We start from the raw sequence: 13,272 nt of genomic DNA on the forward strand, positions 1-13,272 counted from the left end.
GGTCAGGAAGATCCCCTGGAGGAGGGCATGGCAACCCACTCCAGTATTCTTGCCTGGAGAATCCCAGTGACAGAGGAGCCTGGCAGGCTAGAGACCATGGAGTCCCACAGAGTCGGACACGACTGGAGAGACTTAGCAGGCACGTATGAATCTCATTAAAAGCAAGTTAAGAATTGTTAATCTAAAACTGAATTTGAATATGTGATGTTAAGATGATGCTAAGTCCCTTGGACAGCAAAGAGATCAAACCAGTCAATTCTAAAGGAAATCAACCCTGAAAATTCACTGGAAGGACTGATGCTGAAACTGAAGCTCCAATACTTTGGCCATCTGATTTGAAGAGCTGACCCATTAGAAAAGACCCTGACGCTGGGAAAGATTGAAGGCAGGAGAAGGGGAAAACAGAAGATGAGATGGTTGGATGGCATCACCAACTCAATGGAAATGAGTCTAAGCAAGCTCGGGGAGATGGTGAAGGACAGAGAAGCCTGGTGTGCTGTAGTCCATGGGGTCGCAAAGAATCAGACACGACTAAGCAAATGAACAAGAAAGGTTTACCAACACAATGAATGCGGGCAAAGGTGTAGAGTTGAGGAGAGCCAAGACCAAGGCTTAGTGATCAAAAAGGCACTGCAGAGAGCGAAATAGTCAGTCACCTTTTAAAAAAGCTTCTTACAATCACCAATGATTCAACATTTCTCCTGTTAATCAGGTCAGCATTATTCCCATTTCAGAGACAAAGAGGCTGGGAGGGGTGCTGAGTGACTTGCTCAGGGCTCAGAGAGCCCAACGACAAGCACTGCTTTGCGAGCAGGTCCGAATCCCACTCCTGGCTTCTATCAGCAGTCACCCCTGTCCCCAGACACTTCTAAGACAAAGAAACACCTGAGAGAATCTTTATATATCAGAGACCAAGTTCACAGTTATTATGCAACACCAAAGCACAGTTCCTCAAAACAAGATGGACAAATTATTCTCACACATCTTTAAAATATTTTCTACCAAAACTATCAAGAGATCCTTCAAATCTAACAGTTATAGGATCTATTTTTAATAAAAACAAAACCAACCAATATGAGTCCTAGTTTCACTTTTGTTATGAGGGTACTGCTCCCCACTCCCAGCCCTAGTGCTCTATTACTACCACAGTTTCTATTTTTAAAAAAATTCAGATTTAATCTTACTGACATGCCAGTTACAAGTTAAAAAAAAAAAAAGTGAAATATACATGAACGTATTCAGTGGGAGTAGGAAACAAGACAGTGTAAAGTGTGAAGGGAAAGAAGAAGAGAAAGAATCCTAATCCAGTATTATTTGTTGGTAATAACCTCAGTCTTTTATGCCGAAACTGCACATCCAAAATTCTAAAGCAAGGATAACCTAGCAGACGTGCTTGTGGAGGTGTGTCCTCTGCGAAGGCATTCTTGCTGAGGTCATGGTTTCCATCCTGGTACACACCAGTTAATTCTGTTCTGTTTTACAGCCAGACAGTACAAGGCAAACATCTTTCCGAAGTCTGTACATATACACCAATACTGCTGCTAAGTCGCTTCAGTCGTGTCCGAAATACACCACTAGATTTAAGTTATAATATAGATCCTTTATCTGGGTCTCTATAACTTAAATTGACTATTATCATGGGATAGGGGAGGGGATTCAAAGCATAGTTCTGTGGACATGGAGCAACAACAGCAACCGAATAAACCATAACCAGACATGAAATGCTTAAAAATGTTTTGTTTTGTTCTTTAGAACTCGTCTTAAAACAGAGATTCTTACTATAGGATCTATGGATAGGCTTTAGTGTAAGCAAAACAGGCGTGTATGTTCATTTTTAGAGTAAGAAGGTGCATGGCTACCATTAGATACCTAAAGGGGTCCAGATACAAAACAAAGCTACAAACAAGTGTATATAATCATCTTGGGGGGAAAAAAAACCCTGTAAACTATTATAGAGGGTGCTATTTTATTACTGTACATGATTTTTAGCTGAAATTTTGTTTTAGAGATTTGATTCCAAATACTCTGGATGTAATCATCCACAACTATGCCCATTCTTTGCACACGTATTATCTGTGGTGAAATAGTACATCATCTGGCTTCTTTCTTCCACCTAAAAAATTGTTCTCAGAGAATGAAAATACATTTTAAATACCACAGTTAAGCAAAATTGGAAAGTGAAATTCTTTTTAAGCATAAAATGTATGAATGCACTTCAAGACCAAACTCAAATGACCTTTATACCGCACAGTCTCTATCATGTGCACCGCCCCCTTTAACACAAGCAAATCAACCGTCTCCCCGAAGCTGACTAAACACACGAACGTGGCTAAACCCACAGATTTTCTGATCATAAAGAAATATTTCTCATCTTGTTTAACTCACTCATGCCTTCTCTTGTTAAAAAAAAAAACTCTTAAACCTCCTTTAATGTGATCCGAAATTCTGAATAAATTACCAAATACTAAAACCAAATCAAAACTATGATAATTTTGCTCTTGAAAAACTTATTTTGCACATCAATCCCATGGTATAAACATGATGAGCTCTGTGTCAGCTTGCTAGGCACAAGCTTCAAGAGGAGCGTGTGACAGGTCACTTTCAATGTCACGTCTACTATGTAGCTTTGTTCTAAAGTGACACATGTTCCCTGGGGATTCTCACTGGGGGTTGAAGGAAGAGAGATGTACATGCCTTTCCCCATGAGATTCATGGATGTGTAGGGTTCTACCACAGTGGCTATAACTTCATTTCACTTTCAGAACTTTCTCCCAGTACTTGCAGTTAAAAATAGTTCAGGCCATGTTGGCCTGGGTTATTTTTATCTGGAAAATAGGGACTAGAAATAGCATAGTAAGCATAGAAAGGAGAGTTGACCACAATAGGCTGAAAATGCTCATAGACTTTCAAAAAGTCTGACTGTAGTCAGATGACATGGAAAGAGGGGCAGCAGAGGAGAGAGGTACAGGTTGAGGGCAATTCACTGAATGTTAACATGTGAGTAATAAATAACAAGAACAATGAAAGGTTTTCTGTCTTGTGTAAGACAGAAGAGTATAAAACAGTACCTTGTCCTTAGAACTTTCTGAAGAAGATACTTCAGGAATAAAAGATATATAAAGTTTTTGAGAAAAGCAAGATCAATGGAGGTTCAGAGTTGAGGGAGACAACGGGGATGGGGAACGGGACTTAAGCTAGATGCAAAGGAATGTGGAAGATCTGAATTGTGGGAGCATAAAGCAGTCAAAGAACTCACAAATGTACTGAGAGGAGAGAGAAGGGAAGCAAAAAGGCAGAAAATAGTTGTTTGCACCAATATATCAGGAATTACTTTTGATATTTTATGGTCATTCTCCCTCAATTTTCTACAGTGACTTTACTTCCAAGAGCAGGCTTAAATGAAGATGTTCTGTTCCTAATTTTATTCTGAAGTTTAATCTAAATCTATGCTTGTCTCTCCGGAGAAGGCAATGGCACCCCACTCCAGTACTCTTGCCTGGAAAATCCCATGGATGGAGGAGCCTGGTAGGCTGCAGTCCATGGGGTCGCTAAGAGTCAGACACGACTGAGCGACTTCACTTTCACTTTTCACTTTCACGCACTGGAGGAGGAAATGGCAACCCACTCCAGTGTTCTTGCCTGGAGAATCCCAGGGACAGGGGAGCCTGGTGGGCTTCCGTCTATGGGGTCGCACAGAGTCGGACACGACTGAAGCGACTTAGCAGCAGCAGCAGCATGCTTGTCTCTCACGTTGAACCATCCAATTTTCTACAATTTTCCCTAAATTTCAGAATCTATACAATTCTTTTTATGTGGATCTGTATCTACAAGCCATCTTGAGTGAGCACAACCCTACTTGTGGACAGCACCAGAAGCACCTCAAGACGTCCTGCAAGGATCCCACAGCAGCCCCAGGGCGGGCACGTGGAGCACAGGGTGAAGATGCCAGAAAGCCTCTGGAAAGGGGAGGATGGCGCTGGGAGGTCAGCAGCGGTAGCAGTGAGCACAGCCAGCTTAAAGGAATGTGGAGTAGAGCATGGAACTTTTTTCTTCTGGCTTTGGCTGCGAAATAAGTGTCAACAATTTCTGCTATAAATGGAAGGTTAAAAAGTGGGGCAAGAGGAGAAATGCAGGAGAGTCAGAGCAAGATAAAACAGTAATTATTTCCTTCCAATTGCTCAAGCCAAAACCTGGAGACGTCCTCAACTCCTTCCTTTCTCTCCTTCCTCCATCTAATCCATAAACAAATCTCACTGACTCTACTTTCAAAATATACCCAGAATTCAACTAATTCTTCGCAGGTCTGCAGCTACTAACGAAAGCCACCACCTCCTAGAGCCAAGGCTACTGCAAGAATTTCCTTCCTGGTTCTGTGTGTACTCTCACACAGCAGCCACCAAGATCTTCCAGAACAAACTCTCCAGTGGCCTTCCACAGCACCCAGGATAGAACCCAGGGCTCTCGCCATGGCTTAGAGTCGAAATATTCCATAAATGACCCTGTTTCCCAGCCCCCTCTTCACTGACCACGTCTATCATGCCCCCTCCCCCTCTCCCTCCACTGTGACTGCAGTGACTTTCTCCTCACTGTTTTCTGAACACACCAAGCACGTTTCACGTCAGGGTCACTGTTCTGGCTATTTAATACTTTTACTTGGAATGTTCTTCTCCCATGTTTCCCTAGAACCCAGCCCCCTTCACCTCATTCAAGTCTTTTATAAATATATCATTTAACCAATCCTACGTAAAAAAATACCCGCCTTGATCATCACTCAGTCCTTACCCGGTTCAATTTCTTGTCTTAATGTTTACCATCTAACATATCATGTACTTACTTACACATCTCTTTATTAACTCCCTCTCCCCACCCCACACCTCAAGGGGAATTTACGCTCCATGAGAATGGGGGCATTTTTGTTCCCGTTGTTCAGGTACTCCTAGCCCTGAGGATAGCACCTGTGCATAGAAAGTACTTACTTCATATTATCTGGTGAATCAACAAACAAATGAAAAGATTATCAAGACGGGACTCAGAGAATATGACAAGGAGGAGCCAAGAGTACATGTATTTTGCTTTGGAAAAGAAACTGGACTGGGGACACTAAATAAAGAAAATGAAAAATCCAAACCTAAGAAAATTTTATAGTGATTTCTATGAGCAAACAGACAAAGGGTACAGATACTATCCAAGCTCTTCAGAAATAAAACTGTGGGGCTTCCCTAGGAGTCTAGTGGTTAAGAATCGACCTGCCAATGCAGGGGACATGGATTCAATCCCTGATCTGGGAAGATCCCACATGCTGCGGACCAAAGAAGCTTTGCACCGCAACTGCTGAGCACTCTCTCTAGAGCTGTGCTCCCCAGCAAGAGAAACTCCCACAGTGAGAAGCCCACGCACCGCAGCTACAACAAGCCCCTGCTCATCACAACTGGAGAAGGCCCGGGTGCAACAACCAAGACCCAGCACAGCCAAAAAGAAATAAGCACGCTTTTAAAAAAGAAATAAAAACTGTGACTTGGTTCTGAAAATAAAGAGTCTGGATTAAGAAATACGGTATGAAACAAACCAAAGTAAGGGAAGACTTTGGTTAATCATTTGTCAGTTTTTTTTTTAACTGTTTCTTAGAATGGAAAGTTTTTAGCTGGAACAGAAAGAGTCAAAGACAAGCTATGAATATGGTTCAATATGATCTGAAGGCCATCCTGTAGTCACAAACAATGTTTCAAGTGCAGACACAGGGCAAAGTGGAAAGGGAGGTAGAATACAAATGCAGCATTAAAATGCATCTATGAAACGCTGTCCAGGAATGTGTGCAAATGAAAGGCAGACTGAAACAGTGGGTGCTGCTTTAAAAGCCTAAAGAGAAAAATTAAATAAAAACAACTAAGCTGATAACATCAATCCAAAGGCATACTGGGAAGGCTCAGGCTTCAGAAAACGTGCTAGAAGATGAACAAAGACAGATTTCATGCCTGATAGGGGAAAAGGGGGAAAGGAAAGCAGAGAATGAACACATAAATCAGAAACACAGAGCAGGAAGACAGTTCCAACTAAGGAAGTGAGAGACAGTAGGCCTGCTTCAGGGAAAACGGCTTTAACAGCAGAGCAAAAAAAAAGAGGTGGATAAAGAACACCTAGGGCGGTCAGGGAGGAGTTAGAGAGAGGAGGAAAGTTTAACTAGACTATAAGATAAGCCAAACAAACCGTAGAGTGATGGGAATAAAAGGGAGAAGGAAGTCATAAATGTTCAAGCATAGCCTCAAAAATGGCACAAAACACGCCAAAATTAGTTAAGTGGGAATAGTTAACTTTTATAGGAGATGTGGCATCAAGTTGCAGATACAAGAATGAAGTAAGTCAAAAAGTCAGTCAGTTTTGTCACTCACCAGCCCTCTGACCTTGAACAAGTCACTTAACCTCTCCGGGACTTATTTCCTCTCTTTAAAAAAGAGTGTGTGTGTGTATGTGTGTGTGTGTGTGTGTGTGTAGGGGGAAGTCAAAAATGGGTGATCATTCTAAGTCTTTTTTTCCTCCAGCTTATTAAAGAGGGAAAGACAAGAAAAGCACAGAACTCTTTTAAAGAAAGAAATCAGAAAAGGAGAAATTTTTTTTAATAAGAAAAGTTAAAGAGTTTTGCATAGTGCTTTACAATTTAAAAAGTGCTTTTACAGGCTTGATTATACACACTCCTCACAGGAAGCCTGAGAGACAGAAAAGGCAGGCATCATTTAACACTATTTTCCAAATGGAGTAACTGAGGCTCAGAAAGCTTAAGCAACTGGCTCAAGGACACAGAAACACTGGCAGATCCAGGATGCAACCCAGGTGTCATCGCAGCACAAAGTCCACTATCCTTCTGAGTTCAGATGGCCTCCTCCTGGGTGACTAAGGTGTTTCAGGACGTTTCTGAGGCTTATTAGATAGTAGATAAGGGAAGAGTTATACACATTTAAACAACAATCTGTTAATTTAAAATGAAACTCCTTTAGAATTAAAGAAACTCTTGAGAGTCCCTTGGACTGCAAGAAGATCCAACCAGTCCATTCTGAAGGAGATCAGCCCCGGGATTTCTTTGGAAGGAATGATGTTAAAGCTGAAACTCCAGTACTTTGGCCACCTCATGCTAAGAGTTGACTCACTGGAAAAGACTCTGATGCTGGGAGGGATTGGGGGCAGGAGGAGAAGGGGATGACAGAGGGTGAGATGGCTGGATGGCATCACTGACTCGATGGACGTGAGTCTGAGTGAACTCCGGGAGTTGGTAATGGACAGGGAGGCCTGGCATGCTGAGATTCATGGGGTCGCGAAGAGTCAGACACGACTCAGCGACTGAACTGAACTGAACCCTATATGTAAACTACTTCACCATACAAAACTATTTCCTACAAAGTTGAACTTGTTTGTCATAACCTATTAAGACTATTCTTTCAGGGGCTTCCCTGGTGGCTCAGTGGTAAAGACTCTGCCTGCTAATGCAGGAGACACTGATCCCTGATCCAGGAGGAAGCCACATTCCCCACAGCAACTGAGCCCATGCACCACAGCTACTAAGTCTACGCTCTAGAGCCAGGGAACCCCAACTACTGAGCCCATACACTGCAGTTTTGTTTGGTTTTCTTTGTAGTATCTAAAAGGACTGACACCACATCTCTGTGGTAGTGATGATAAAGGATCAGGTCGGTCCTTTGCTCTAAAAGCCATCATCAGCTGCTGCTGCTAAGTCGTTTCAGTCGTGTCCAACTCTGTGTGACCCCATAGACGGCAGCCCACCAGGCTCCCCCGTCCCTGGGATTCTCCAGGCAAGAACACTGGAGTGGGTTGCCATTTCCTTCTCCAATGCATGAAAGTGAAAAGTGAAAGTGAAGTCACTCAGTCTGTCCGACCCTCAACAACCCCATGGACTGCAGCCTATCAGGCTCCTCTGTCCATGGCATTTTCCAGGCAGGAGTACTGGAGTGGGGTGCCATCATCAGCTAGAGCTGCCCAATTAATTGTGGGACTGGTGGAAAATCTCAGGAATACAATCTGCTGGTTAATGGTCTTGTTTTATCATTCCTTAGAGTAAGCTTTAGACAAAATTAGAAAAATACGTATACGATCCTGGCAGTTTTATTTTAACAGGCAAATGGTTTCCTTCATAGTGGTTAAGAAGCTCCTACTGAACAGTTCCTCGTTTCCCCAGGACTTGCATTCCTCTGAATTATTCTTCCTCTACCCCACAAGTTAAAGGAACCTATGATTTCTTGTAGCCCACACAACATTACCCTTCACAATCAGCTGGCCATGATTCCCTCCTCTTGGACACCACAGCAAGTCGTCTTGACGAAAGAAAGGGTATGAAAAAGCATTAAAATCCATTAATTAAAGGATTAAAGGGCAGTTTAAGGGCAGAAAGGAGGAAAATCCCAAGAAAGGACCAGAGAAAATGGAAACTGGAACTCAGTGACTACCATCATGTTCCTTTTTTTCTCCTTCATGTTCCTGTACTTTTTTCATCCTTCCCTTCCAGTCCTCTTTTAAAGTAGCTGGACAAACAGTGGCCAGATAAGCATACCGGAAGCAGAAACTTGGGAGACATTGAAAAAAATACCAAAAGAGCCACAGCCAATTATAAGTTATACATCATCTCATCAGCACGCCCTGACATATACAAAGACCATACAGAACAGATAATGTAAATGAAGAATATAAAATCTTGGTCAGAAAACCTGAATTTAAGTCCTGGTATGCTTCAGGATTAGAAGGAAATGGCAACCCACTCCAGTACTCTTGCCTGGAGAATCCCACGGACAGAGGAGCCTGGCAGGCTACAGTCCAAGGCATCATAAAGGGTCGGACACAACTGAGAGACTCACTCACACACACACACGCTGCAGGATTTCCAACAAATGACCTAACTTTTCTGAGGCTCACTTTTCTAATCTATAAACAGGTATAATACACCAACAACCTAAATATTTTACAGAGCTGCTGTGAAAATCTGAGAAAAATACCACATATTCGAGGCAAGTACCTTTCAGAGTCACCATAATGTTGTAAAGGATAATAAAATACTTAACTGAAGACCCTCTCTTGCAATCAAATTGTTGTTGTTATTCGTTCTGAATATCCAGCACCCATATATATTATGCCTCTCTTAAGAGTTACACCGAACAGACTTCCCTGGTGTCCAGTGGTTAAAAAATCTGCCTGCCAATGCAGGGGATGCAGGTTTGATCCCTGGTCTAGAAAGATTCCACATGCCATGGGTCAACTAAGCCCGCGCACCCCAGAGGCCATACTCTGCAACAAGCGAATTCACAGCAATGAATACTAGAGTAGCCCCGACTCGTCACAACCAGAGAAAGCCCGCAGAGCAATGAAGACTCAGCACAGCCAAAACTAATTTTTTTTTTAAAGAGAGAGAGAGATACTGAAATAAGCATGATGAGGCAGATAAATTTAACTGGCTTTTCAGTCACTACCTGAAACAAATACTGTATAGTCACCTATTAAAACTGTTTATATAGTGCTAATATAAACTACAATTATTCACATACAAGGCTAATGCTCTCACAAAATATGTACACCAAATTTTAGTTCCAATAGTGTGCTAAGCAATCTGTATCTTCTCATTTAATATCCTCCCCATATCCAGTATGATAGAAAAAGCACCAGGCTTGATGTCTGAATGACCTAAGTTTGAATCCCAGCTAGGTTATTTTAAGTGGTAGGTCTTCACCAGCTAGAAGCTAAAACATCCTCAAACATAAAGTAAGAATAATACTACCTACTTCATAGGATTAAAATTACTGCGACCATGTCTGTATTGAGCCTAATCTGGTAACAGAACACTAAGTGCTAATTATATGGTGGCTGGTACTTTGACTACCTTCCCATTCCTGAAAGTAAGCATCTTCAATTTCTTTTAGGAATGCTTAAAATCACACACCAACAAGATTACCAAAACCTCTCTCATCCAAGAAGTACAATGAAAGGGAGTCCCTGAGACTATTCACAGATCCTGAAACTGTGTCTCTAAAATTAAGGTAAGCAAGCCTAAGATCAAATCTCAAGAGTTTAAAATCCATCCTTCCTTCACATGATCTGTGTAGTCAGGTGATTTAAAACCTCAATGGCCCTTCAGCCACAAGCACTCCCAGGAAGGGGGTAGCTCTTTTCTAACAGCCTCCCATTAGGAGACACTTTTGTAACAGCTGGGCTGACTGCTATTCCTTCCCTGAGAAGGACAGTTAAAAACAGGAAGATCGGAGAGAAGAGGATTTAGCTTAATTTGGAAAGCTAAATTAACTAAGGAAAGCAGCTCAAGGAAGATTTAGGACACTATCTTTTTCATGACTTCACATTAAGCTTGTGCCCCAACCACATACATACTTGGGTCAGTTTTGCACTGTTACATTAATACACCTTCAAGCTGCTCCTGCTCTAGAGTTCATGACTATATTCACATTTGGTCCATAATAAAGTTGAAAAATATACATGCATATAAATGAAAATTTCATTAAAGACCAAAGTTGAGGTTTAATCAGGCCCTTTTTTCCTTCCAGCTTAAAGTTTAGTAAGCGTTCAACTTTTTTCTTTGAGACTGTATGATATTAAGACGTGTGCCTTCATCCAACAGCGAAGCAGCAGTTCACAAATTCGACTTTATATTGTATTTTCTCACCGAATTTTCATGTTTAGAACTTTCCTTATTGCCTATGCTCAGCCTTGAATCACACATAATGACTGCCAAAACAGATGATGCGACACACACAAAAGAACTACTGGGAAGATTCAGTGTCTGTGTATAAACACCCACGTGTGATGACCTCTTTAAACAATCTCCTCAAACTCACAATATCGGACAGAGATGGATGGTGGAAGAAGGTGGAGTAGAGTGGCCTGGAGTGGAACTGGATACAAAGAAAAGACTAAGACCTGGGGAGTCAAACGGAGAGTATAAAGAAGGAAAGAGTTTATCATTTACTGCACTGAGGAGGGAAGAGGGATTAGACCAGGTAGGAATGAAAGAATCTGTTAGGGAAAAATCTACAAGAGAAAACAAAGAGATTTCATCAAATTGAGACGTTAGAGTGAGCCCTCCCTCATGATCCAATTCCGTATTTTTTCCAGAAAGCTAAACAGTTCTTTTTCAACAGAAGGGATTATACTAACAAAAGCAAATAAAGGAAACCCATGCTAAAAATGTAACCTACCTACACAGAGAGGTCTGAAAACGGAAATACTTCTTCTCCTGTTAAGTAATGGGTTTCAAAAGAGTAGGGACAGGGAGATGGATGCGAGCTCTAAGAGGGGGAGGGGAGAAGCCAAGCTCTTCCTGAATGCAAGGAGTCTTTGGCCTACATGCTTATTTTAAATGTACCTTTTTGTGGTCAGCTGGCAGATTCTTAACTAAACACACAACCTTGGACTGTGTAAGCCAGAGTCTGATGAGTGGTTCAAAGCGCATGGGGACTTGAAGAGCCGATGCAAACATCAGCCGGAGGTAGAACCCAGCACTTGCTCTGGGTTGCACTCCGATAATCCCCATCGCGCGGCTACAACTCCTGCGACGTTTGAAGCGACTAAAACAGTGTAATGGAGGAGACAAAACAGCAGCGTTCAAGGGGAGCCTAAATTTAGACAGAAGACCAGACAATTAGACCAAGTGCGTGAACCGGTAGTAGGTGGATGATATCCGTTTTCTCCACGGGTTGCTGCACAAGAAGGAAATCCCTTTTACACACACAAACTGCGTTCCTCGCCCCGCGCCCACCCCTAGCACACACTTACTTTCGTCCGGCCATTGATTTTGTAGTTGCCCAGCTTCCCGTTACAGTGACGGATCAGGTCGTCCATGTTGTTCATGAGCAGCCCGATGGTTTCGCAGCCGGGCTCCTTGCCCTCGATCCAGGTGATCTTATCGCCTCGGATGTCCTTGGACGAGTCGCTCTTCTGGCTGACCAGCTGCCCGTCCGTGAACTTGCCGGTGTCGTGCAGGGCGCGCACCTCGTCGCCGATCTGCTGCCCGGTCTCCTTGCCGAGGAAGTCGTCCACCACGCAGATGCCGTGCTTGTTCATGCAGGGCACGATGTACTCCAGCGCCAGCTTCAGTGCCGGCAGCGGCTTCGTCTGCCCGTTGGGCCGCAGGCCACCGCCGTGGCTCAGCCCGTCGCCCGGCGTGTTAAGCAACGAGCGGGACAGCAGGTCCTCCTTCGCGGGCTCCGCCTCGGCAGCCGCCGCTACCCGACCCTGACCACCCGGGGCCGCGCGGGGCGGGGACGCGGCCGCCGCGGGGTCGGCCGTGGGCTTGGCCTTCGCCTTTGCCTTGGCCGCGTCTCCGGGGGCCCGCGGGCCCGCGGTCTCGACGGCTCGATCCCGGCGCGGCGCCGCCTTCCTGGCCTCCCTGGCTCCGGTGGCCCTGGGCAGCGGCGCGGGGCCCGGCTGCTGCTGTTCGCCCGTTCCGGGGGCAGGAACGTTCTCGCCGACCTGGCACACGAGCTTGTGCTTCTTCCAGTCCTGGCGCTGGTGCTCCTTGCTGCAGTAGAAGGAGCTGCGGCAGCGGCTACAGCGCAGCAGGTTCTCCATCTTCCCGCACAGCTCGCAGTACTGCCGGTCTCGCTCGCTCGGGCTCGGCCCGCCGGGCCCGCCGCTGTCATTGGCCATGGCGGCGACTGCGGCGGCAGTGGAGGCGGCGGCCGAGCAGGAGGGGTGGCGGCCGGACGGCCTACCCTGGGGCCGGGGAGCGGGCGGAGCAGCAGGGGCCGTCACTGCGCCATGCGCCCGCCGCCCCTCGCCTCAGGAGACCGGCGCCCGCGCCCTCGGCCCGGCCGCTTCCTCGTCCTTTGGTCGCGCCGCGCAGCGCCGGCCGCCGCCTCAGCGCCTCATCACTGCCGCGGGCTGAGGGAGCGCGGCCTGCGCGGCGGACGGCGACCTCCGCTCGGGCACGCGGGCCCGGCGCGCGAGACCCGCCACCTTGGCCGCCGCCGCCTCAGCGTTCCGGGCGGCCGGGCCCGGCCGGCGGAGCAGCGCAGGGCGTGCGGGCGCCACTCGCTCGGCGCGCTCTGCACGTACACCACGGCCCCGCGACGACCCGGGCGGGCGGGGGGCGGGGCAGGGCGAGGGGAGGGCCGAAGGAGCAGCCGCCGCGCGTTCGCGCCTGGGCCCGGGCGGCGCCGGGGCCGCCTCCGCGCTCCCGCACTCGGCCAGCCGGGCCTCAGAGCCGGCTCCGGCCCCCCTCCCGCCCCCGCTGACCCCGCCCCGAGCGAGCCTGGGACGCTGAGGGGCAGG

General features: G+C 45.8%; 1 protein-coding gene across 2 annotated transcripts in view; it reads right to left on the bottom strand.

The window, feature by feature from the left end:
• Positions 1-13,043, bottom strand: part of EGLN1 (egl-9 family hypoxia inducible factor 1) — a 63,183-nt gene extending 50,140 nt beyond the window's left edge. For both annotated transcript variants that reach the window (XM_027531122.1, XM_027531119.1), the window contains exon 1: positions 11,776-13,043. In XM_027531122.1, coding sequence (XP_027386923.1) covers positions 11,776-12,648 — 873 coding nt within the window. In that variant the 5' untranslated portion in view covers positions 12,649-13,043. The remainder of the gene's footprint in view (positions 1-11,775) is intronic.
• Between the last annotated feature and the right edge of the window lie 229 nt (positions 13,044-13,272).

The sequence above is a fragment of the Bos indicus x Bos taurus genome, chromosome 28 (assembly GCF_003369695.1).
Source record: "Bos indicus x Bos taurus breed Angus x Brahman F1 hybrid chromosome 28, Bos_hybrid_MaternalHap_v2.0, whole genome shotgun sequence".
Classification (NCBI taxonomy): Eukaryota; Metazoa; Chordata; class Mammalia; order Artiodactyla; family Bovidae; genus Bos; species Bos indicus x Bos taurus.